The following is a 26,297-nucleotide window of genomic DNA, read 5'->3' as shown; positions in this document are numbered from 1 at the left end:
CATCTTTACAGTGTGCAAAAAAAATTATCCCCCAACACCACACTTGTAATGTTCAGCTGTTTTTTTAATTCAACACTATTTGGGTATCTTATGGACACCTCACACTCACATATCCAAACTCTATTTTGATTTTCGTTTCAAGAACCATCCATCTGCATTCTTTCCCAACCCCTTCAACTTCTTAATGCTTAGGATAAAATTTGGAGTGCTGTTATTGTTTCTTTCTTTTCTTTCTTTTTCCTCTTCATACCCTAAATTTAACAGATAAGAAAATTGAACATACTTGGAACACATCCAAGAATCTGATGATTCTCAGCATTTCTTTTCTAGTACTCAGTCAAGCCATTATTAATTCTCACCTGAGTTTTGAAAAGCATTTAAACATTTTGTCCTTGTGCTCAAAAATAAATTTGAATTTGTTAGCAGATATTCAGCCCTCAATTCCTATTAACAGAAGAACGTGTATTTCCCATACCATTGTTTTTGGGCTTGGCTGTATTGGTTAATTTAGCTTAAGGTTAATAGACAAGTAACATGTAGAGGCTTAAGTGTGTTTTTGAAATTCAGTTTTCCTTTTGTATTTTGATGAGATAATCCTGAAAAGAACTTGCCTCAGGTGTCTGCCTCATGTTCAGCCTGAACCTCAGAAGTCTCAGTTTCAGCTTGAGACTGAAAGTGAATCTGATCTGTAGCCTGTATTCAAGTTCAGGGCACCTCAGCCCAGAGCTGTCTGCTGAACCACGCAGTCTACCGTGTAGAATGTGAGAATAATCACTTATTGCTGTAGGCCATTGGGTTTGGGGGTTTGTTTTTTGAATGCTTGTGACATTAGTTGACAAATACTCCATTACAATCTGTTCTTAGCATAACAACCACAGTATTTGAAAGTGTAAAACAGATCTTATCACGGCTTAAAATCCTGTGATAGCTTCCCGGTTTTCTCAGAGTGAGAGTTATGGTGGTGCGTGGATTCTCAGCCTCCTATCCCCGCTCCCTGGATCGCTCACTGGTCTGCTCTCCTCTCTCCCTAAATCTGCTTCTACTCCGCTGGCTTAGTCCACCCCCATCCATAACAGTGAACTGCCTTGCAGCAGCTGCTCTTCCCTTGGACTGACAGGGCTTAGCTGATCCTTAGGGCTTTTCTCACATAGCACTGTCTTGTCATTAAGTAGCCCCCAGTGTTCTGGACTTTCTGCGTACCCTGGTATTCTGAATTCAATAAACATCTGCTCCACCTTTTTTTGTTTCCTAATATGTATAACTTTCTAATAAACTGTATAATTAGATTTTTAAATATGTTTGGGTTTTTGTTTACTGCCACTGAGGGACAGGGAATCTATGTTACTTTTATTCATTAATATATACCATAAGCTTAGAATAGTGTTAGTTACAAAACCTCCAAAAGACAAATGAGTGCATGAATGAGTGAGCCGCTAACCAAATAGGTAATGATGCACAGATCTGTTTTCTAAAATGCTCACATGTTGGTAATGCATGGCTGTGACACTCAGGTTTTAATTCTCTGCAGAAATGGCTACTCGTACAAAGTGGCAGTTGCATTATCTCTGTTTTTGGGTTGGCTGGGAGCAGATCGATTTTACCTCGGATATCCTGCCTTAGGTGAGTATGCTTCATTCAAAAACGAAAGAAAGAAAATCCTTGTGAAACTTGTTTAGAGTTTTTGTTAAATGAATATATGCCTATGATTTAGATCTCTCCATGTACAAGATTCATGTGAGTTGAATGAGTACATTTTTCTCTGAGTTGAGAGTGTTCATTTCTGCAGTTCAGCTAAAGCAGGCAATATTGGCCTTTCCAGTGTATTCATTCACCTTTTGGAAAACATAATCGAGGGTGAAGGCTCGTCACTTGACTGGAACTGTTGTGCTGTGCTAGGCACACAGTGGCTGTACAGTATGTTCACGAGTGTGTGTTTTTTCCAAGAGTGTCATTTGCCAGAGTCCTTGTCACTGTTGCCCTGGAATAGAAAAAACTGCTCTCAGGACAGAGTGGTGTTTGGTGATCACCACGAGCTGGGATGAGAGTCTGACCCACTCCATCCCTCCATCCTAACTATATATTTCCCTTTTGCCATGGTTTTACTAATGCATTTATGTTTGACCTTAAGTTTTGTTAAACTTTCATATGCCTACCTATATTTAAGACTTATAACTCTATGGTTATCACCCTCTTTAAATCCTCTTCAGCCTAGGGAAATTCACCAGAGAGGTTAAGGGATTTACTGAGCCAAGAGGCTTTGCTGTATTCTGTGACATATTTGTTGTAATCTTTCTTTTATAGATAAGGAAATTGTCATGAGATTATGAGATGGTATCCAAGGACATTTAGCTTAATAGGAACCCAAATTTTCTGTCTTTGGAGATCATGCTTTACTTACTATTGGATTCTGCTGGCATATTGAGCAAATGTAAAGTTTGAATGCTCAGCTTCCCAAACGGCAGCCCTAGTCTTTCTATGTAACTATGCACCAGAGAGCAAATAGGGGTCTTCCATGTGGGGTTGGGGGAGGTGTATTTCTGTCACTCGTATCTGAAACTAAATGTTCGAGTACATAAACAAAAGCCAGTGTTGACTTAGTGAACAAAGAAAATGAAGCTGGGCATGGTGGTACACACCTTTTCTCTCAGCAGCTGGGAGGCAGAGGCAAGTGGATCTCTGTGAGTTTAAGGCCAGCCTCGTCTATATAATGAGTTCTTGGATAGCCAGGGCTACATAGAGAGACCTGTGTGAAGAAAAAAACAAACAAAGAAAATAGCTGCAGGTTGGCAAGATGGCTTACCAGGTCAGGTAAAGGAACTTGCCACCAGGCCTAACCAGCTGAGTTCAATCCTAGGACCCACATGGTGAAGGACAACTTACCCTCTTGTTTTCTTCTGACCTCCACACACAGGTCATGGCATGTGTATCTCCCACCCCCACTCCCACAGTAAATAAAATAAAGTAAAAGTAAAATAAAAGAAAAGAAAAAAATAACTACATAAAAATTATGGAAGTAAAGATGAAGATTACAGTGTATATTTTTGTCTTAATTAGGGTTACTATTGCTATGATAAAACACTGTGACCAAATTAACTTGGGGAGGAAATAGTTTATTTGGCTTAGACTTCCACATCACTGTTCATAATTAAAGTCAGGACGGGAACTCAAGCAAGGCAGGAGCTGATGCAGATGGTGTAGAGGAATGCTGCTTACTGGCTTTCTCAGCCTGGTTTCTTATAGCACCCAGGACCACCAGCCCAGGGATGGCCCCACCCACCATGGGCTGGACCCTCCCACCTCAATTATTAATTAAAAGGAATGCCCTATAGGCTTGCCTATAGCACTATCTTGTAGAGGCATTTTCTCTTTCTTTCTGTTTTGTGTGTGTGTGTGTGTGTGTGTGTGTGTGTGTGTGTGTGTGTGTGTGTGTGTGTGTGTGTGTGTGTGTGTGTTTTGAGACAGGGTTTCTCTATGGAGCCCTGGCTGTCCTGGAACTCACTATGCAGTCTAGGCTGACCTTGAACCACCTGTGCCTCCTCAAGTGTTGGGATTAAAGGTTGCACCACCACGCTTGACTATTTAAAGCACTTTTAGCATTACATTTTTCTAGACATTGACATTTATTTATTTTGTGTCTGTATATACGTGTATGTGGTGTCACCCACATGCCACAGTACATGTGTGATATCTCCAAATTTTCATTAAAATGCTAATGTCAGCAGGCATGTTTCCACAGCATACCTGCAGGAATTACTTTATGAAATACTGGATACAGTGACTGAGATCTTAGGAACTGGGATAGGAGATTCATCCATTTATTTAACAGGGAATAACCATCTACTAGGTTCCAGGCAATGCCATAGGCACTTAGGATGAAGACGTAAACAAGATACACAGAAACCCTGTCATAACCAAGCCTCCAGCAGACAGGTAGTAAAAAGGTAGATAGGAAGTGCTTGGGAGAAAACTAAAAGCAGTGTTTCTTTACTTTTTGGATTCGAATGGCTGTTACTAAATTACTGCCGTGTGCTACCCCAATGCATGCAGTATTCTGCCCTATGTCCAGCCCTAAGAAGAAACCAGCTCTTGTACATTTATGTGCTTGCAGCTTTGTGTTTGGAGAGATGATTATCTGTGTAGCTGTATGTGGAACAGTTATTTTAAAAACATTGTTTTATTTTATTATTTTATTTATTTTACATGTATTTATTTGGTGGAATTAGAGATATTTGAGTTACTAGTCAAATTTTGGATGTTTTGTATTGTTTTTCAAGACAAGGTTTTTCTGTGTAGTCCTGGCTATCCTGGAACTCACTCTGTAGCCCAGGCTAGCCTCACGAAGATCCTGCTGCCTCTGCCTCCTGAGTGCTGAGATCAAAGGTATGTGCCACTATTGCCTGGCCGGATTTTGGAATTTTACAAGATCAGTATTTTTCTTGAACGTTTTTGTGGCTTGACAGTATAGATTTGAACTTTCTGCTCTGTTCAGTTAAACTTGTATCACATAATGTGTTTTGTCTGTTCAGATCAGTAAAAGGCTTTGCTACTAAAAGGTACTGTGAGCTCTGGGGTGCTGAGGGTCTATTTTTTGTGTTGCTGAAACCCCTGTGCTTGTTGGACAGACACACAGAGGCCCAGATGTGGGTAGATGGAAACACCTTTTTTTAAGTTTTGTAGAGTATATTGTTTTTTTTTTTATTTATTTACTATTTTTGTTGTTGTTATATTAGTTACTAAACTATTTTGTATATGAGGTTCCTTTAAAACATTCTTGTATTTTTAGGTGAAGATTTGATTTTTTTAAAGATTCTCCTTTTTATCATACTGTAGAGTTTATAGACTATAGCTTGGTAGAAAGCTAGAAACATTATAAGTATTTCCAAGACTTTCGTATTGTGAATTATTTTCCTTTGTGCTTTCCTAGGCTTGCTAAAGTTTTGCACCGTAGGATTTTGTGGAATTGGGAGCCTAATTGATTTCGTTCTTATTTCAATGCAGGTAAGTTAGTTTCAGTCTGGAAGGTAAACTGCAGTCCACATGGGAGTTTGGTGGACCTCTGCATGTATGTGACACTTCAGATACATTGGGAAACAAAGGGGAATGAATGCTTTACAACTTGGCTGCAGATGCTGGGCCTGAGGGATCTGGTTGCAGTTTCAGTAAACATTTCTCAAACTGTAGCTCTAAAGCTATAGGATACTTATTTCAAAAAGGACTGCATGTTCAAAGGCGACTGTAGACATGTGTTCAAGTGAGTAGAGATTTCTTTACTGGAGAATTTCCAGAAATCTTGATAATTTTATAATATATTTTGTAATGAGTCTCTAAGGCAGGTTACAATTATATCTCTGACTTAGAATTTATTTGCCTGGCAGTCCTGATCACCTTGTCAATGACCAGAATAGGATGCATTGATGGGACTCTGGCACATATATGAACATTCAGGAGACAGAAGTAAGATTTTCTTTCGAAGTGCATAGGCACTTTCTACAAATTGCACTCTGTGCAAATGACAGAAATTGTAATCTAGCTAACTTACAGGATAAACAAAGGAGTGTGTGTGTACTCCACATGGTTTCTAGTAGTGGATAGCCTCAAGCAAGACCAAATCCACACAGATTTTATGTTCTCTACTGGAGATTTCTCCCTGTTTCTCTGTGACAGCCTCACCTTCTCATGCTACAGTGGGTTTGGTGACTGGCATAGTTTATGAGATGCTGTCCTTAAGCATTTCAAAGTGCCACCATATGTTCTCTGTTAAATAATAAACTGCTTGTGATTGCTCATGAAGCTTCTTATGTTAGAGGCAAGGATGAATCTTGTTGAGCAGCACTAGGGCAAGCATTTATAGAGCACCTAGTGTCCTCAGTGAGTGTCAGTGTGCCTTTAAATCATGCTTTGCTCTGCCCTCAGTCAGCACTGCCCCTCTTCAGTTCTGACTGCTTGGTATTACTGTCAATGCTTTAAAGGCCGGTTACTCTTGAATTTTGACTCCTCTGTGAGGAGGGGGGCAGCATGTGGATAAATGAGATACAAGAATTAAACAAGGAAAATAGTTGTTGTTGTTGGTTTTCCGTACAGGGGTTCTCTGAGTTCTAGCCCTGGCCATTCTGGAAATCGCTTGGTAGACCAGGCTGGCCTTGAACTCAGAGATCCACTCTGCCTCTTAAGCGCTAGGATTAAAGGTATGCACCACCACTGCCCTGCAAATATTTGGTTTTGAAGTTGAACTTTTCCTGCCTTTACACACAAGCCACACGCCTAGGCAGATAACCTGTCTAACCGTGGAACAGGTGTAGGCAGGAAGAGGCAAAGGCACCTATGCACATAGCTGTTAGAATGTACTTCTCATTTTAAATGATGATCCAGCAAAGTCATGTTCTATTGGTATTGTCCAAATTAAGATATCCAAAAATTTAATACATCTTGTTTGTTTTTATTTTGAGATAGAGTATCACATCTCCCTGCCTCTACCTCTAAGTCAATGGTAGTTTTTTGTTTTTTTTTTTTGAAGAGAAAAATATTTTAATTGTATTGAAACCTCTTCCATTTGTACATAATCAGAAAATTTCAAATCAGCATCACTAATGTGTATTCTGGCAAACCTGTGATCCAAACAAGTAGAAAAGCTAGAAGTAGTAGCTTAGTAAGCAGTGTTTGTTTCCCTTTAGGACCTTAGTGTATTGGGCTGCTAGAACCAAGCACCTTAGAATAGGTCATTTCTTTTATTTTATCTGTTGATGTTTTATTTTGTATTGCATGTATGTGTGGGCATGGCCTTCAGAGGACAACTTCATGTTTTGTATTGTGTGTATGTGTGGGCATGGCCTTCACAGGACAACTTCATATTGTTGTCCTGTATTGTGTGTATGTGTGGGCATGGCCTTCAGAGGACAACTTCATGTTTTGTATTGTGTATATGTGTGGGCATGGCCTTCAGAGGACAACTTCATGTTTTATATTGTGTAGATGTTACCAACTGTCTTATTAAATAAGAAACACAGAACCAATGCAAAGAAGAAAGCCAAGAGGTCAGAGTTGAGAGCTAAAACCTTACCCTTCCTCCTGTGGTGGTCCTACCTCTCCGAAAGAGAGCTACTTCCTGTGTTAAAGTCTTTATAAAGACTTTCAGTTCTGCCTTCTCATTGGTTGTAAACCCAACCACATGACCGCCTCATCACTGCCTGTCTGTACAGACCTCCAGGTCTTCTATGGTTGGTATTGAGATTAAAGGTGTGTGTCTCTAATGCTGGCTGTATCCCTGAACACACAGAGATCTACCTAGCTCTGCCTACCAAGTGCTGGGATTAAAGGCGTACACCACCACTGCCCAGCTTTCCTGTGGCTTGATAATAGCTCTGATCCCCGGGCAACTTTATTTATTAACATACAAATAACATTTTAGTACAAAATAAAGTATCACCATATTTCCCCTTTTCTATTTTAATAAAAAGGAAAAAGGAAAAAGCTTATAACTAACATAAGAAAAACTATCTACAAAAGTACAATAACTATATACAATATATACAAGTAATAAATACCTAAACAATGTCTAGTCCATTTGTATTTGACAAATTCAGAGAAAATAATTCCATTATCTATCCTATTTTGGTAAGTCTAAAATGTATCTAATTCACTTTCTATCCTAATTAATCTTCAACTATAACTAACTAATCTTCAACTCCCTCAGAGACCCAAGAAGGAAATAATATTAGCTAACAAAAATAAAAACAGGAAGTACATGCAAGCAACTTCCAAAAAATTGTGAGTTGACAGAAACAGCCAGCTGCCTGGACAGTCATCTGAGGTTTCTCCACAGTGTTGGGGCATCATCTTCAGCCTATAGGCTTAGCGTATCTGACAGACTCATTTGTGAAGTAGGATGTACACCAGGTCAACAGTTCAACCTCACATTGGGTGAGAGCAGTCCATGTACCAGAAACACCTGAATTCCACTAGTGTCATGTCATGATTCAGGATTTTAATTTCTGGAAATTGTTGATGTTTTTTGAATTCAGCTGTCCATTCTTCTTGGCTGTGTGTGTATGTGGCTTCATCTCAGCATCCTGTTCTTCTCTACATCCCTCTAATAATGCCATTCTACTATTGAGAGGCGTGAGCTTAGTTACTCTTCAAGAATAACTGTTTCAGCTGCTGTTCCATTGCACATCAGAAGCCATTGGCCCACTGGCTGTTCGGCTGCCTTCAAAGAAAAGGGCACTGTACCTTTTCTGGATTGCGAAGGCCACTTCAGGGATGGTGCCATATTGTCCTGTCCTCAGAAGATGCCTTTTGATAAAGCCATAACCACACTTGTTTTGGCAAGAATCAGTAGTCCTTTGTTTCCTGTCCTGTCTGTCCTGTCTGTCAGCAGTTGATTCAAGGATACTTTGTTGTCCAGTGGCTAACTTTTGCCACAATGAAAGTTAACTCCAGTTGCAGTTTTTTCAATGCCCATATTTTCTCTGAAGTAGATTGGTACTGCCAGGAGCCGACATGTCTCATAGTCATAACAAAAAAGAAAATTTTTCTAAGTTATTAAAACATTTTAAATGCCATATTTTGTAGATCTCTGAAGGATTTGAAGATGACCTGTCTATCTAAAATATATCTGCTCAATCTTGAAAACATACCTAATATGACTACGAGTTCTATTATAATGTCTAATTACTAACTTTCATTTCTTTATATCCTAATAGTTGGTAATAATAACATTCAAGGATCAGAAAATTGCATTACATTGTTAAATGAATGGTATAAGTACAATTAGAAATATACATATAGCATTTTCTAACAATATCAATTTCAATATATATAATTTGTATACAATATAAAATAATCCAATGCAATGTAAAGTTTTTAAAACTAGTAATTGTCTTTTTCTTTTCTTTCTTTTTTTTTTTTTTTAAAAAACAAGAACCTTAAATCTAATCTCCTTTGCTTAGCCCTTTTTCTAACCCTTGACAACAACTTGTAACCAACCCCCCTAATCAATGAAAATTATCCTACACCCAAAACCCATTAAAAGACCAAAAATAACCACCCACCCCACACCACCTCTTTGGGAATGTGGGCGTCGTATTCTTAAAATTGCTTCCTGTTGGGTATGGGCGAAGGTATCTTTATCCTGAAAAGAAAAATTTTAGGTTAATTGTCAAATTCTAGGAAAGGTAACTATATCCTTCGTTATCCAATCTGTGTATAATGCCAAAGTTCAGGGTTTATCTCAAATCCTTATTCAAGTAGTCTTTGAGACTGGATCATCTCAGCTAGCCCTCTCAAAATTGCTCTGCGCACTTTGTAGTTCAAAGCTGATCTGTAGATGATGTTTGTCAGCTTAGTGATGTTATGATTGTCCACATGGAATTGTTGTTGTGGGGCCCCATCTTCTTTCTGGAGACTTCAGTTGATGTTAGGCCTGGCCATGAATTCCTGCAGAAAACTAATAAGAGACTTGAGCACAAAGACATATATATGCAGGTAATTGAAGCCTTTTTTCTTTCTAGAATTAGTTAGTACTTTATATGACCATTCATATCTTAACAAAGTTTAAAATGTATCTCTCTCTCTCTCTCTCTCTCTCTCTATATATATATATATATATATATATATATATATATATATATATATATTATTCTTGTAAATTTTGATATAAAATTAATACTTCAAGAAAAGTTTAAAGAATCAGAATAGAATCAAAGAGTTGAGATTAGTAATAGAATGAATAGTCCCTTAATTAATTTGGCTTTTCTCCTGTCCCATAGCAGAAGATGGCTCTTTTCTTCTGGCATGATACAGGGAGTTTGCATTTTCCTTTTAAAAACATGCTTGAGTTTAAAGAAGGAGAGAGCCATTCTCCAACTCCAAAGTCAGCTTTCAATTTTAATTGAACTGGGACTATTAGAAGACCAATAGTGTTAAATCTTTAGAGAAAAGCAGAAACAAATATTTAGGAAGACATAAAATTTTTTTAGATAATATACCCATAAGCCATTTCACTCTGTTTCTTGGGATAGATGATTTGTCCCTTTTCTTCAGTTGTCTCATTTGTCCAGTGTTCTTCAGATTCCTTAGCCTTCATTCTCCTAAAAGACAAAAACAAAGACCTTTCCCAAGACTAATTTTGGGGATGTTCCTTTTTGGCAAGTTATTATCTGATTAAATGAAAAGGCATGTGTTATTGGTATAAGTTAGTTTAAACTGGATGTTCATGCTAGTTGATGAACTATCACCTCCTCTAATTAAGAGATCTCTCTTGTTCAAATCAAACCTTTATCAATTTTGATAGTACCTACAGCTTATCTTCTCCTGTAGAAACAAAAGCAAAACCTCGTCCCCAATGTAATACATATCCTGGTTTCCATTCTGAGGTCAGCACATCCTTAAAGTATATAGGCTGATTTAATTCTGTAGTTTTTTTCTATTATCCAATGTCTCTCTGCAGCTGTTGTTCCTTTCTCATTGGCATTGAGAAAATTTAAAGTTAATAGAGCATTATGTAGTCTATTTCTGGGGGTTTTTTGTTACCCCTTTCTGTTTATTTAGCATATCCTTTAGAGTTCTGTTTGATCTTTCTATAACTGCTTGACCTGTAGGATTATGTGGTATACCTGTAATATGCTTTATATTGTAATAAGCAAAACACTGTTTCATTTTAACAGAGACATATGATGGAGCATTGTCAGTTTTGATTTGTGCAGGTATACCCATGATGGCCATAACTTCTAGCAAATGAATGATTACAGAATCAGCTTTTTCAGAACTCAAAGCAGCTGCCCATTGAAATCCTGAATAGTATCAATCGTGTGGTGTACATATTTCAATTTTCCAAATTCTGCAAAGTGAAACACATCCATCTGCCAGATTTCATTCCTCTGAGTACCCTTTGGGTTACATCCTGCTGGTAATGGCATTTGATTGTAGAAGGAACAAGTAGGACATTTCTTTACTATTTCTTTGGCTTGTTGCCAGGTTATGGAAAAATCCTTTTTTAAACCTTTACTATTGACATGATATTTTTATGAAATTCTGTGCCCTCCAGCACATTTCCTATCAATAATTTATCAATCTCATCATTGCCTTGTGCTAGAGGGCCTGGCAGACCAGTATGGGATCGGATGTGAGTTATATATAAAGGATGACTCCTTTTCCTGATTGTGTCTTGTAATTGAATGGATAGTGAAGTTAATTCTGAAGCATCAGGGATAAATTCTGCAGTCTCAATATGTAATATTACTCTTTCAGCATACTGAGAGTCAGTTACTATGTTGAGAGGTTCTGAAAAATCCATTAATACCAACAGAATAGCATACAATTCTGATTTTTGAACTGAATTATAAGGACTTTGAACCACTTTGCTTAAATTTTTGCATTTGTAACCTTCCTTTCCTTGTTTGTTGGCATCTGTATAAAATGTACAAACTCCAGATATGGGTTTTTCCAGTACAATTCGAGGCAAGATCCAATCAGCTCTCTTTATAAGATCAATTCTATCGCTTTTGGGATATTTGCTGTTAATTTCTCCCAAAAAATTACTGCAAGCTTTTTGCCAAGGTTCACTTTCTATCCATAATTTTTCAATGTCCTCCTTAGTTAAAGGTACGACAATTTCTGCTGGGTCTATTTCTGCTAATTGACAAAGTCTCAATTTTCCTTTTCAAATCAAGTCAGAGATTTTTTCCACATAAGTTTTTATTTGGTTTATTTGGTAAAAATATCCATTCCAATATAATATCTTCCCTCTGCATTAATATTCCTGTAGGAGAATGCCTAGAAGGTAAAATAACCAAAATGCAATCCAGCTTTGGATCAATACAATCTGTGTGCCCTTCATGTACTTTCTTTTCTACCAAGGCCAATTCTTTCTCAGCTTCAGGTGATAATTCTCTTGGACTATTTAAGTCCTTGTCACCTTCTAAGGTTTTGAACAAATTATTCAGTTCATCATTTTTTAACCCCAACAATAGTTCGTAGGTGAGAAATGTCTCCAAATAATCTTTGAAAGTCATTAAGAATCTGTAGTCGATCTCTCCTAATTTGCACCTTTTGGGGTCTAATTTTTTGTAGCTCTATTTTACATCCTAAATAATTAATAGAATCTCCTCTTTGTATCTTTTCAGGAGCAATTTGTAATCCCCAGCAAGGCAAAATTTTCTTTATTTCTTCAAACATTTTTTCTAAAGTATCTGCATTTGAGTCAGCTAGTAAAATATCATCCACATAATGCTAAATTATAGATTTAGGAAATTTTTTAGGTACCACTTCCAATGGCTGTTGTACAAAATATTGGCATAGAGTTGGGCTATTTAATATTCCCTGTGGGAGGACCCTCCATTGAAATCTTTTAACCGGTTGAGAATTATTATAAGTAGGTACTGTGAAAGCAAATCTTTCTCTGTCTTTTTCTTGTAAGGGTATTGAAAAGAAACAGTCTTTTAAATCAATAACTATGAGAGGCCATCCTTTTGGTAACAGAGTAGGCAAAGGAATTCCAGATTGTAGAGAGCCCATGGGCTGAATTACTTTGTTAATTGCTCTAAGGTCTGTTACCATTCTCCATTTACCAGATTTCTTTTTAATAACAAATACAGGAGAATTCCAAGGGCTGGTTGGTTCTTCAGTATGCTGAGCATTTAACTGTTCTTTACCAGCTCTTCTAAAGCCTGGAGTTTCTCTGTTGTTAAAGGCCATTGCTGAACCGCTTGTTTGTTGACCATTTTAAAGGTAGAGCTGTTGGTGTTTTTGGAAGATTATCAGTTGTTGTGTCCTGTTCTTATATAACATGGATGGCTGGTGACCACTCATTAGAATAATATCTTCTAATATTTCTCTCAGAAACAGTATTGTGTGTATGTGTGGGCATGGCCTTCAGAGGACAACTTCATGTAGTCAATTCTTGCCTTCCACCTTTACATTGACTCTAAAGATCAAACTCGGGTCTCCAGACCTGCTTGCTGGGCCACCTTGCTGACCCTTTTTGGTGTTTTGTTTTGTTGGAGATTGGGTCTTATTGAATAACCCATATAGGCCTGGAACAGCCCAGTTATGTCAACGTCCCCACCTCTTAAGTCCAGCACATTGGGGATTAAACTTGAGGGACACATTCATACTGTAATAGGTCCTTACGTAAAATTTCAAAGTTCATAGGGTTATGAGGACCAATGAATGAAGATGAAAACTGATATGATAAATTGCAGAGTGGGCAAGATAGCTCACCAGGTAAAAGCACTTGCTGTTAAGCTTGAGACCTGTGTTCAATTCCTGGAACCCATGTAAAGGTGGAAGGAGAGAACCAACTCCTACAAGTTATCTTCTGATTTCTTCACATGTGCCATGGCATGTGCACCCATACCTGCCACCTAGCCCTACCCACACACAATAAGTATAATTAAGAATAATAAATAAATTCTCTGCAAGTAGGTGTGGCGCTGTCACATAGACAGGTTTAGTGAGCAACGGGGATAATGTGTTTGAGTCCTTGCCCTAGAGGACTTTATAGTTCTGACTAGCCTAAGAGAGGTTTGATAGTAGATTCTGCTTTTTAACAGAAATATTTCCTTAGGAACCAAGGCTTTAAATAAAAAGAGCTTTATTTTTGAGCCAGCTATGGTGGCTCATGCCTGTAATCTGGACACTTGGGAGATTGAGGCAAGAGTTTTGAAGCTAGCTACACAGTAAGTTCAGGACAGTTTCTCTCCAAACAATCAATATTGATTTCATCTTGAATAATTTTTTTCAACTTTGCTAAAATGTTGAAGATCCTAGACTTTTCAGTTTATCTCAGAACATAAATGATGTCAGAGCCTTGGGCTAACTGTGGAGAAAGGCAGCCTGTTCTGAGAAAAACCCTGTGTACCTCTTGGCCTTTGATATGTGTGCTGCTGACTGAAGGAGAACAAAATGTACTCCCTTCTAATCTGCCAGTGCTGGAGCCTTGACAGCTTATGCGGTGGATGCTCGGTGTGGGCAGCAGTACGTAAAAGCACAAGACTGATAAGTACCAAATCTAGCCACAGGTTCTCACATTATTCATTTAACCCTAGGGTTATTTATTGGGGGAAATAAATTGGCCAACTAAGGTGACTTATTAGTTTGTGTTGTTTCTGCTCTGAGTTAATTAGGTAGATTTCAGTTCACTTACCCTGTGGGGGCATTTAGTGACTTAATAACAAATGTTTAAAACTGGTCTGACCAATCCCTAAGCTGTGGTTTCCTCAGGAGACATCATGGTGAGTGTTACTACGTAAAGAATAATATTTATATTAGTCATTTAAATTACAATTATCAGTTGTTAAAAGCAAATGAAGTCAAATGGTCCAAATCCATAAATTCTGGTACTTGAGTAGGCATTCTGATGCTAATTTAATGTGATCCTGGTAAGATGGTTTTCATGCCCTTATAAAAAAAATAAACATGCAGAGAAGTCAATATGGAAACAGTGGAATTCAACTTTTAGGGGAGATAGACGTGCTTGTCTGGGGCATTGGGATGGACATGGCTGCGTCATTGTTGTCTTAGAGTCGACAGCTGAGTCAGTTGCTTTCTCACTAGCTTGATAGCTCCCTGGGAGATGATTTGATCTGGTCAGCATTTTGTCCAGTCAGTCTTAATATTTGCTGAGGGAGACCAGCTCCCTCTTATTCTTCCATGTTACTCTGGAGCAGGGAGAAATGAGAAATATTAGCTTGAAGGAGAAACCTAGATGAGAGGAAAGACAGAAACACAGGTTAGCCTCGGGAGGGCCTGGTTCCAAACCCACCAGCCCAGAACTTTATTCCAAAAGGCTATTTATGACAGTGCCAAGGGGAGGAGCAAAGACCCACCCCTCTGTGTGTGCACATATGCACTCCAACAGTTTGCATTCTTTCTATGGAGAAAGTTAGAAGTAGAACAGAAAGGTATGTTGGCTCATGACTGTAATCTGAGCACTCATGGGTGAAATGATCTTGAGTTGAAGGCTAACCAGGGCTATTGCATGTATCCCAGAATAGCCAAAACTACACAGTGATACAACATTTCATCATAAACAAATAACAAAGCCCAAGTTGTATGAATCAGCACACTTGTTTAATCCTAGCACAGAGAAACCCTGTGTCAAAAAACCGAAAACAACAACAACAACAAAAAAAAAACCAAACAAACAAGAGAAATTCTGGTTTTAAAAGGATACAATAGGCTAAATCAAGAGTTAACAGACTGAGTAAAAGGATAACAACAATAAGAACTGATATCTAGACTATATAGTCAGTTTCTGCAAATTAACAAAAATGATAGCCTAGTAGAAGAGCATAATAAATTAATAGTCAATTGACAGAATTGGTTATTTACATAACTAATAAGCAAATAAGGAAAACTTCCTGAGCATGTACTCAAAAATTTCATGTTCCTGTCAACCAGGGAGCATGCACAAAGATGTCCACTATAGCTCTGTTTGTAGGTCTGCCCACTAATAGGGAAATCCTTTGTAACGTTAGTAGTTACAACAGTGCTTACCCAAATGTGTACATAGCAGCATGAAAAGTCTTAAAATCATAGTTTTCTGTGACAATAATTTTAGCCAGGCCTGGTGGCTCAGGCCTATAATCCTGGCTACTTGGGAAGCTGAGGCAGGAAGACTGCCAAGTTCAAGGCCTACCTGGCTCCAGAGTGAGTTCAAGGCCAGTCTGGGCCAGTTAATGAAACCCTGTATCAAAAAAAAGTGAAGACTATCCATGAGACTGCTTAGTCTACTTGCCAAGCATCCAGGAGTCCCTGATTTAAATCCTGCCCTGAGATACAAACAAATTAGCAAAAAAGAAAAGAGTTTTCAGTTATAAAGATTTGTAGCACAATACTATCAGATAAAATTTTAAGCACATTTTTTTTAGGGAGCAGGGGTTGCATTTTGAGACAGGCTTTCTCTGTGTATAGTTTTGGCTATCATGGAACTCACTCTGAAGACCAGGCTGGTCTCCAACTCAGAGATCTGCCTGCCCCTGCTTCCCCAAGTGTTGGGATTTAAAGGCACGTGCCACCACTGCCTGGACTGCAGAATTTTTTTAAACATTTATTTTTATTTTATGTATATGAGAGTTTTGCTTGCATGCATGCCTGTGTACCAGATGCATTCCTGGTGCCCACAGAGGCCAGAAGTGGGCATTGAATCCCCTTGAACTGAAGTTACAGACAGTTGTAAGCCGCTGTATGGGTGCTAGGGATTGAACCTGGATGCTCTGGAAGAGCAGTCACTGCTTTTAACTGCTAAGCCATCTCTCCAGCCCCACTGTTAGGTAAATTTAAAGTAGATATTTATTCGAAGAATGTCACATTTCTAAGAATAAGTACAGATTCAAATCACGTGGCAGCTCATTGTGTGCTTATTCTGTGTGTAGGTACCTATAAGTGGGAGGATTGGGGGAGGTGGATATGAGTGTATGTTGCAGGGGGGTGGAGTGGGGTGGAAGAACTATTATGGAGAATTAGACCAATGACATCAAGGGTAAAGAACAAGAAGTTCTCTCCAGGCCACCTCCTTTTCCATGGACAGTCCGGGCCAAGGGAAATGGTGAGTGTCATTTCTAAGCCAGGCAAGTTAAAGGTCTTGATATGGGGGGTCATCTTGGTTTACTGTGTGGATACTAATCCAGTGTGATAGTTGGCCGAGAATGCCAGTTGACTCAAGAAGCTTGGAGCTTCTGCCTTCCAGCATTGTAAATGTCTGCCACCCTACAAAATGTGTGGTCATTTGTTAGAGCAGCTTTAGGACACTAAAGCTGAGTCTGAATTCTGTGGCTGTAGGCCTTTGTACTAAGGAGACATTAATGTGTGTTATAGAAAGTTCTTCTTCATTTAAATATTTTAATTCAACTTTTTTACAGTGTGTGTGTGTGTGTGTGCGCGCGCGCGCGCGCGCGCGCGCGTGCATGTATACATGTTGTGGCATACATGTAGATGTAGAGGTCAGTGTACAACTCAGTGGAATTGGATTTCTCCTTCCATTGTGGGCTCCAAGAATTGAACTCAGACTGGCTAGCTGGGCAACAAGTACCTTTATTCATGGAGACACCTCATTGACCCAAAAGTGCTTCTTAGAGTGTGTTGGCCTTCTTTTTTCTTCTTCTTCTTCTTTATGTTGACCCTCTTGTTCACCTACTTGTATGACAAGAAACTTTGAAGAACTAACAAAAATAGCTTAAGGGAGCTGGGCGGTGGTGGCGCACACCTTTAATCCCAGCACTCAGGAGGCAGAGGCAGGTGGATCTCTTTGAGTTTGAGGCCAGCCTGATCTACAGAATGAGTTCCAGTACAGCCAGGGCTACACAGAGAAACCCTGTCTTAACAAAACAAAAAACAATTGCTACATTATATATAACATTCATGTAAACTTCAGTGAGTGCCATATTCCGTACAGGAAAGGGGAAGGGGACCAACACACCAACACATAGCATTTCCTACAAGTTAGTGGCTAACATATTGTAAAACATCTGTGCTTAGAATGAGCTGCAGATGGGCTTATTAGAAATGCATGATATTAAAAAGTCACCCAATCATGTATCACCTAATTTCTAACATTTGTATATTTTTCTTCAATGAGTAAATGCAATTATCAGGAAAAATAGTACAGGAAGAAAAAGAAAATAGAGCAAAAGGCTCAGTTCCAGTCTGATTACATAGTCCAACAAGATAGGTTTTTACTATGTTATTTGGCCTCTTTCCACTAGCTGAACCTCACTTTTTTGTTTTCTTAATAAAGTCTCAGAATATTTTGCCTTCTAATTAACCATTTTTTCTCTCAGCTTAGTGTTCCTGGTAATTCTTCATGAGCTTACCCACAAAAAAGTCACAGATGCATTAATTTTTACTTAAGTTTATACACAGCATCCATAAATGTCAGACAGGTTAATTTACTCTTTAGGGATTAAGTCAACATGCATAGCTGCAGTGGACAGAGGAAGCTCCCTGTTGGCCGGGATGGTATCTTAATATGCAAAATGTCTGGGACCTTCCTGGAATAGTGTAGGAATTAAGTATGTGTTGAGTTGTTTTTGTTTTTATGAGATGGGTTCTCATTTATGTAGCCCAGGCTGGCCTCAAGTTCTTGTGTTCAAGCAATTCAATTCTTGGGTTTTCCTGCCTCAGACCCCCACCCCCGCCCACCCCCAGACACCTGGGACTATAGCTGTGAACTATTGCATCTAGCCTGTTCAGTTTTGGGCACTGAATGAACTATGTATTTTTTTTTTTTTTTTGGTTTTTCGAGACAGGGTTTCTCTGTGCAGCTTTGTGCCTTTCCTGGAACTCACTTGGTAGCCCAGGCTGGCCTTGAACTCACAGAGATCCGCCTGGCTCTGCCTCCCGAGTGCTGGGATTAAAGGCGTGCGCCACCACCGCCCGGCTAAACTATGTATTTTTTTAAACTAAAGTCCTTTTTGTTTTTATCTTTTAGATTTATTTATTTTATTTATGTGTATGAGTGTTTTCCCTGCATGTATGTATGTGCCCCACATGTGTGCCTTGTGCTCTCTAAGGTTAGAAGAGGGTGTCAGACCCCTGGGAACTGGAGTTGTGAATGGTTGTGAACCACCACGTAGGTGCTGGGAGCTAAAGCCAGGCCTCTGCCTGCGTGGCAGCTGCTCTTCACTGCTGTGCCGTCTCTCCAGACCCTGTGTGTTCCTTTCTGTGAGACAGCCTGGGTCACTCTGGCTGGCCTTGGATTTGTGGCAGTCCCCGTTCTGTGTCCTCAAGTGCCGGGGTCACAGGTCTGCATACAGCTCTGAAGTCACTGAAATGAGAAGTGCTCATGGCAGTTTTCTTTGCTCTAGTTGAATAACCCTTAGAAGAATATTTTTAAGTCTGTACCCTCTGCATATTTTTAAATTGACATTTAAGTTTTCCATCATAAATTTAAATAGCTGCATAGGATGTCATTTCAAATATTGACATGTTTAAATAAAACTGTTACATCAATTTTTAAATGTACCCAACAGACTATAAATACCATAAATTTTAAATGTCATTTACTTTATAAAGAAAGGAATAAACTCTTCACAAACTATAATAATTTTTTTTACTTAAAATATGGAATGCCTTTATGTACAGGTTCTGGAAAATGAGATAATTGTAACTGGCATGCAGGCTGACACAGCCTTGAATGGTAGTCGTGTAGTGGGCATTTGGAATGAGCTATCCCAGCACACTGCGCCCCAAGCATTTGCCAGACTGTTGCATTTCTTCCCACAAGAAAACTTCCTCACTACCCCCAAGACCAATAGACTCTAATAATCTATCAGAAATGTCTTTTAATACCCCTTTAAACGCCTTAGAAACAACAGCCAGCCCTAACATTCGGATGGGAACTTGAGGAAACTGCTTTCAACGCAGTTAATTACCACAAAGCACTGCATTGTGTGATGTCCCTTGGTAGCCCATCTTTTTATTCTGACAGTCTAATCTGAAGGGGTTCTGTTAGTTACGTGTGCAGGCTTCTCATTCAGAGCGACTCCCATGGTGCTGGTACGCAGGCTCCCGTTTCTTCATCTGTAAAGTGGATAATAGCACCCTTTGAGTCTCGAGACTGAAACTTAAAAGTGCATGGAGCAACTGCCCCACCGCCCTGTGCCACCAAGCCTGTCCTGTGCTCCAGTGCTGTGGCAGTGCATGGACACTTGGTTACTACATGTAAGGCTCACTTTTCACATACCCCATTGGAACTGTAGAGAATCCTGGTGTAAGCAGCTGAAATACCAACATAGGATATCCCAGCCTCACCGGTTTCTGTCAGGATTTTTCACACTGTGTTTGAAACTGAGGAAGCTGTTCATTGGGACTTTTAGAGATAAACTCCCATGGCCCAAGGTCAGCCCAGACCAGGGATTTTGCGGCTACAGTTGAGGCCCAAGGTATAAAGTAGTGGCACATTGGCCCAGTGACCTCCATGGGACCAAATATCTTCAATGACTTTATAGTTAGGGGCAGTTGCTTTTGTAAGGTTTGGGGTAGGCTTTGATGGTAGCTTTTGTGCTACTGCTTAGAGAAATGACCACATTGAGAAGGGACATAGGACAGAAAAACAGTGTAACATGTTTACTGAAGCCTGGTGCCAGGCAGATAAGTTTTATAGAGTATTGATACTTATAAAAACTTCCTAGGCCTCACATACAACTTGGTAAATTCTTGTCTACTACTGTTAAGGCTACAGGGTTTTTTGTTTGTCTGTTTGTTTATGTGTGTGTTTGGGGAGGGGGGGAACGACACACATGTAGGGGTCAGAGGACAAGTTGCTGGAGTTGTTTTTCTTCTTCTACCTAGGAGACTCCAGAGATCAAACTGAGGTCAGCAGACTTGGTGTAAGAAAGCTTCTCTATTCTTGCTGAGCTCTCTCACTGGCCACACCTGTAGATTTCTGTCTTGAATGATAATTACAGAAACCTTGTTAACTGTATAGATATGATTAACAGTGGACAAGATGATTGTAATGAACATGTGTGGGGTTTTTATAAATATATTTTTAAAATCTATAATTTTATGTGTATGAGTGTTTTACCTCCATGTATGTCTGTGCATCATGTGCATGCAGTGCCCATGGCCAGAAGAGGGCATCAGATCCCTTGGCACTAGAGTTATAGATGGTTGTGAGCCGCTATGTGGGTGTTGGGAGCCAAACCTGGGTCCTCTGCAAGAGCGGGCAGGATTCTTAACCACTCCGCCATCTTTCCAGCCCCAGCCTATGTGTGTCCACTGAACTGCTTCCTTTTGCATTGTAGGTAGTTGTAGTTAATTACACTGCCATCTCCTGCTGGGAGTCTGGCCTGGACAGTCATATTAGATTTTATTTCGTAGGATGTGGTAATTATCTAGCCATAGTCATAAACCACAAACAGGTCAGTGAAGATCGCTCTCTGAAACTGGTGTGTAAATAGTGGGGGAGAGAAGTGTATTGGAGAAGGCTGAGGTGGCAATACATGATTGTGGATTGGTGGCCTGTAGAGAGAACAAAAGCAGAGCGTAGTGCTGTGGGATGTTCTGTATGTCCTGTGGGAGCCCTTTTTGGGTTCTTTGTGGCATTACCCAGCAGGTCCGCATAGAGGATGATTAGGACCATGGGCCTGAGTGCAGGTGTCTGAGATGGTCTGCACTTGGCTGTGCTGGGGGATGGTCTGTATGTCAAGTTGTTCTGATTGATCAATAAATAAAACCTGATCGGCTGTGGCTAGGCAGGAAGGATAGGCGGGACTAACAGAGAGGAGAAATAAAAGGACAGGAAGGCAGAGAGACACTGCAGCCATGACCAGCAGCATGTGAAGACGCCGGTAAGCCACCAGCCACGTGGCAAGGTATAGATTTATGGAAATGGATTAATTTAAGCTATAAGATTAGTTAGCAAGAAGCCTGCCACGGCCATACAGTTTGTAAGCAATATAAGTCTCTGTGTTTACTTGGTTGGGTCTGAGCGGCTGTGGGACTGGCGGTGACAAAGATTTGTCCCTGTAGACAAGGCGGAAAACTCTAGCAACAGCGTAGGGGTCGGGAGGCCAGAGTAAGGGGCACAGAATGTAGACCAGAACCCAGTTCCTCTAGCTCCTTTCTATCCTGGGAGCTCTCTGGCACTTTTTCCACTTTACTTACTTTGTTTTTTTCTTAGACTTGGTTTTTTTTTTTGTTTTTTTTTTTTTGTGGCCACTGAAATAATTTTATTGCTTACTAACAAAAGTAAATTCAAGTATCTTTTGTAAAGTAAAAGGAATAACTTTAAATTTTTATCTTTTCTAGATTGTTGGACCGTCAGATGGAAGTAGTTACATTATTGACTATTATGGAACCAGACTTACAAGACTCAGCATTACTAATGAAACATTTAGAAAAACACAGTTATATCCATAAATGCTTAAAAAGAGGAACAGTAAGTGATCGATCGATCTACCTACCTATCTATCTATCTATCTATCTATCTATCTATCTATCTATCTATCTATCTATCTATCTATCTATCTACCTACCTACCTACCTACCTACCTACCTATCTATCTATCTATCTATCTATCTATCTATCTATCTATCTATCTATCTATCTATCTATCTTAATTCTGGGTTTCTCATGGACTTAGTCAATGATGGAACCATCGGCAGACTTCAGAGACCATTTAGTGTTCTAAACCTCTCACTTCCTTTACCAGCAGATTTAGGTCCACATGTGTGAATGTCCCTGTCCACTGACACTCTGCTCAAGCGCTTGCAGTTTCCTCCGCAGACACCTTGTTCCCAGAGAACATGGTTTTCACCAGGACAATAGTGTGTGGTGGTTATAGTGAGGTGTGTGTCATGCTTCTGGATGAAATGCTTTCTGTTGTCCAGTTCTTTGGGACCAGGATAGTAATCTTTGGTTTGATTGTTTTTTTTTTTTTTTTTTTTTTTTTTTCGAGACAGGGTTTCTCTGTGTAGTTTTGGTGCCTGTCCTGGATCTCGATCTGTAGACCAGGCTGGCCTTGAACTCAGAGATCCACCTGGCTCTGCCTCCCGAGTACTGGAATCAAAGGCGTGCGCCACCACCACCCAACTTGTTTGATTTTTGATTTGGTTTTGATAGTGTTTTTTTTTTCCTTCTTTAAAATTTATTCTTTGACAATTTCACACATGTATACAAAATGTTCTAGTCTGCTCAATCTCACCTCTATACCCTCTCTTACTTATTTCCCATCTCCACTGATGGCCTCCCTCCTCCTAACAGGTTCTTTCCCATTACCATGTCTTTGTGCTTTTGTTTTGGAACACACTGAATGAGGCACTAACCACCGGACAGAGGCTTATCACCAGTGACTACACTGCTGAGGACCAAGACTCTCCCGTCCCCTCGGCCACCAGCTACCAATAGCTTTCCCTAGAGGGGGCTCTTTTTCCCATTCATGATTAAATGTTGATGGCCTGTTTCGTTTCTTTTTTCAATTCTGGGATTGAACCCAGTGCCGAGCACATACCAGGCAAGTGCTCCACCACTGAGCTCCATCGCTGTCCTGTTTCTTGGTTTTTCAGATAGATTTCAGTACATAGTTTAGAGTGACCTAGAACTTGCTAGGTTGCCTAGCATGGCCTCAAACTCCAGGTCCTCCTCTTTGCAACTACCAAATGCTAAGATTATAGGCATGTGCCAACATGTCTAATATGAATAGGATTTTTAACCTTCTTTTTCTTCTTCCCTAAATCTAAAAGCTGGGATATCCAAACCCTCCCTATGTACAAGTACTAAAGATTGGCTCTACCCATGAAGTTACTAACTGGTTTCAGTTTTTAGTAGGTCTACAGCTAGAATGAGAGGTGCTGCAGTCTTCATGGTTGGGTATCTGCCACTACAAAGATTTAGGCCGTTTGCTGTGTTAATCTAGTTAATAATTTCCAGTGCTATCTGGTTTTCCTCAGAAGGACATGGGTAGGTAGGTCAGGCAAGCTGTTTCCTGGTCCATTCGTTCTCTATAATGAGAAGCATTGTAAAGTATGCAGTAGCATGTATGGCTCTTTTTATATTAAAGCCCACCTTCAACTGTCCGTGTACTCTCAGATAGGCTGAAGAAAGGCAGGTTAGATGTCTGGACTCCATCATAGAACTCCATCTCAGAGACTGTTCTAGAGGTCAGAAAATGAAGAGACATTGTTCTGTGTGTTGTGGTGTATAAATAGAATCTAATGCATAAGTTTGCCTAATAGGGAGATTATTTTTCTTACATTGAAATTTTTGAATACATGTGATTGTTAAAGGAATGAATAGTGACCATCCCTGCAAAATACAAAACCGATTGTCCAGACAGTTTCCGGATTATCACTATATAGTCTAGGCTGGCCTGAAAGTTACTGTGTGGCCCAGGCTAGCCTAAAACTCTTCATTCTCCTGTCATAGCTTCCTGAGGGCTGGGACAACAGGCATTAGCCACAATACTGGGTTTCAAATTCTTTCTTAAAGAGCACATAGTGCTCTCCGAAATAACTTGAGTTTACTTCTAAGTAGCCAATTTGGGTGGTTCACAGCTGCCCATATCTCCACTCCAGGGTTTCCAGTACCATCTTCTGTACTCTCAGAGGAGCTGCACTTGCATGAACACCCCCTACTCCCCCCACATAAATACTTAATTAAAAATAAAATAAAAATGTAAACAATCTCTTATAAATAAGAGGGTTTTTTATTTTATTTTTCTAACATCTGTGTGTGCGTACATAAATGCATGTTCTTGCCATGGTACACCTGAGGAATGTATTTACCATGGTATACCTGAGAAATGTACTTACCATGGTATACCTGAGAAATGTGCTTACCATGGTACACCTGAGAAATGTACTTACCATGGTATACCTGAGAAATGTACTTACCATGGTACACCTGAGAAATGTACTTACCATGGTATACCTGAGAAATGTGCTTACCATGGTATACCTGAGAAATGTACTTACCATGGTATACCTGAGAAATGTGCTTACCATGGTATACCTGAGGAATGTACTTACCATGGTACACCTGAGAAATGTACTTACCATGGTATACCTGAGAAATGTGCTTACCATAGTACACCTGAGAAATGTACTTACCATGGTACACCTGAGAAATGTGCTCACCATAGTACACCTGAGAAATGTGCTTACCATAGTACACCTGAGAAATGTACTTACCATGGTATACCTGAGAAATGTACTTACCATGGTATACCTGAGAAATGTACTTACCATGGTACACCTGAGGAATGTACTTACCATGGTACACCTGAGAAATGTGCTTACCATGGTACACCTGAGGAAGTCTGTTCTCTTTTCCCACATGTGCATTCTGGAAATTGAACTCACCTCATCAGGCTTAGTGACAAACACCTTTACCCACTGACTCATCTCACCCCCTTATGATCTTTTCTTTAGCATATAAAACTACTGTAGGAGAAAGAAAAAAATGTCTTGAGCAGATGAAGTGTTTAGGTGTCCATCCTGAGCTAGAAGATAGCTCAGTGGTGGAGCACTCACTGCCTAGCATGAATGAGGCCCTACATTACACCCCCAGCTGAAAAGGGAAAGAAACAGAAATGTGTCTGTGGAACCTCATGGGAACATTGTTTAACTTCCTTTTCCATTTTTGTTTTAGGATTTGAGCCTCCTTGACTTCAATAGAGCCCCGGATGTGAAATTCCAGATTTTCCTTTTCCTTAAGTACCACTTTATGGGTTCTGGATGATGTTTTGGTGTGTGCTCAATTTTGATTTGTTGATTTAGTTAAAAGTATTATTCCTGCATTTATTTAATGTCTTTCTTAAAAAATCAGTATAATAGTATTTTGTGGGCTTCTATCTCTATGAGATAGCTAGCCTCTTACTGTTACTATTATGTATTACTGTACTGTCCTTTACATGTCACCTGTCATTTTTATTTGTGAAAAATAAAAACTATAACTTATTTACATCTTATTATCCTCTTATTAAGAATGGAGCTATCTTGCACATTATGATCCTTTGAAGCAGTTAATTCACGGTGTGAACATGGTTCATACTCTTTGGGGCTGCAGTGTCCACCTGAGATGCTGCAGCTCTTAGTTCTGGGTTGTGTAATATCCATGGGGCTGTGAGGCACATGGACACTTCTGGTCTCAGGTCTCAGAAATGTGAACTTTGTTTCTCTTGCTCAGAGAGTGATACATTGGCTATGGAAGGCCAGGTGGGACTATTTCAGCTCACTGCAGTTGCAGCTGACACTGGGTGGACAAGGTGGGAACAGCAGCCAGATGATCACTGTGTGCCATCTGTGAGCACTGCCAGGCAGGTGCCAGCACCCTGGGGTCTGAAGCAACACCTGTATGTTAGCGCCTGGTTTTCTTATTGTGTTAGAGGGCCTTTAAGGAGATTGAAAATCAGCTGGGCGGTGGTGGCACACACCTTTAATCCCAGCACTCAGGAGGTAGAGGCAAGGGATCTCTGAGTTCGAGGCCAGACTGGTCTATCGAGTGAGTTCTAGAAGCTAGGACTGTACAGAGAACCCCTGTCTCAAAAAACCAAAAAAAAAAAAAAAAAAAAAATGAAATTTGCAAAATGTAAGGTCTCCAAAGTACTGCCCAGCCTTCCTTTAGCAATTGACATGCTAACATGAAAATTAATAGGTACATGGTTCATTGTGGTACATCAGTATAGTATCGTTTACTTCACAACAGTCAGAGATAAAAAGCTACCTTGATCCTATAAGAGGGTTGTAGTCATTAATTTGACTGGGATAGCAAGTGCTTTTTTCTTTTTACTTTACTTTTTTTTTCTAAGACAGAATCTCATAGCCCAGGCCGGCCTTGAACCTACTGTGTAGTCCAGGAT

The 26,297-nt window shown here is 39.7% G+C and overlaps 1 protein-coding gene and 1 long non-coding RNA gene across 2 annotated transcripts in view; one reads left to right on the top strand and one right to left on the bottom strand.

The window, feature by feature from the left end:
- Positions 1–25,401, top strand: part of Tm2d1 (TM2 domain containing 1) — a 37,820-nt gene extending 12,419 nt beyond the window's left edge. Inside the window, exons 4-7 of the mRNA XM_076564534.1 lie at positions 1,529–1,620; positions 4,925–4,998; positions 21,748–21,877; positions 25,088–25,401. Coding sequence (XP_076420649.1) covers positions 1,529–1,620; positions 4,925–4,998; positions 21,748–21,858 — 277 coding nt within the window. The 3' untranslated portion in view covers positions 21,859–21,877; positions 25,088–25,401. The remainder of the gene's footprint in view (positions 1–1,528; positions 1,621–4,924; positions 4,999–21,747; positions 21,878–25,087) is intronic.
- LOC143271903 (uncharacterized) lies at positions 18,407–24,253 on the bottom strand. The gene is made up of 3 exons (XR_013049233.1): positions 23,504–24,253; positions 19,368–19,515; positions 18,407–18,760 (listed from the first exon to the last, which is right to left on the bottom strand). It is a non-coding gene; the product is annotated as an uncharacterized LOC143271903 (long non-coding RNA).
- Positions 25,402–26,297: the final 896 nt, after the last annotated feature.

This window comes from Peromyscus maniculatus, chromosome 2 (assembly GCF_049852395.1).
Source record: "Peromyscus maniculatus bairdii isolate BWxNUB_F1_BW_parent chromosome 2, HU_Pman_BW_mat_3.1, whole genome shotgun sequence".
NCBI classification, from domain to species: Eukaryota; Metazoa; Chordata; class Mammalia; order Rodentia; family Cricetidae; genus Peromyscus; species Peromyscus maniculatus.
Note: the sequence above shows the minus strand (reverse complement) of the source record. Positions and strands in the feature narration are given on the sequence as shown.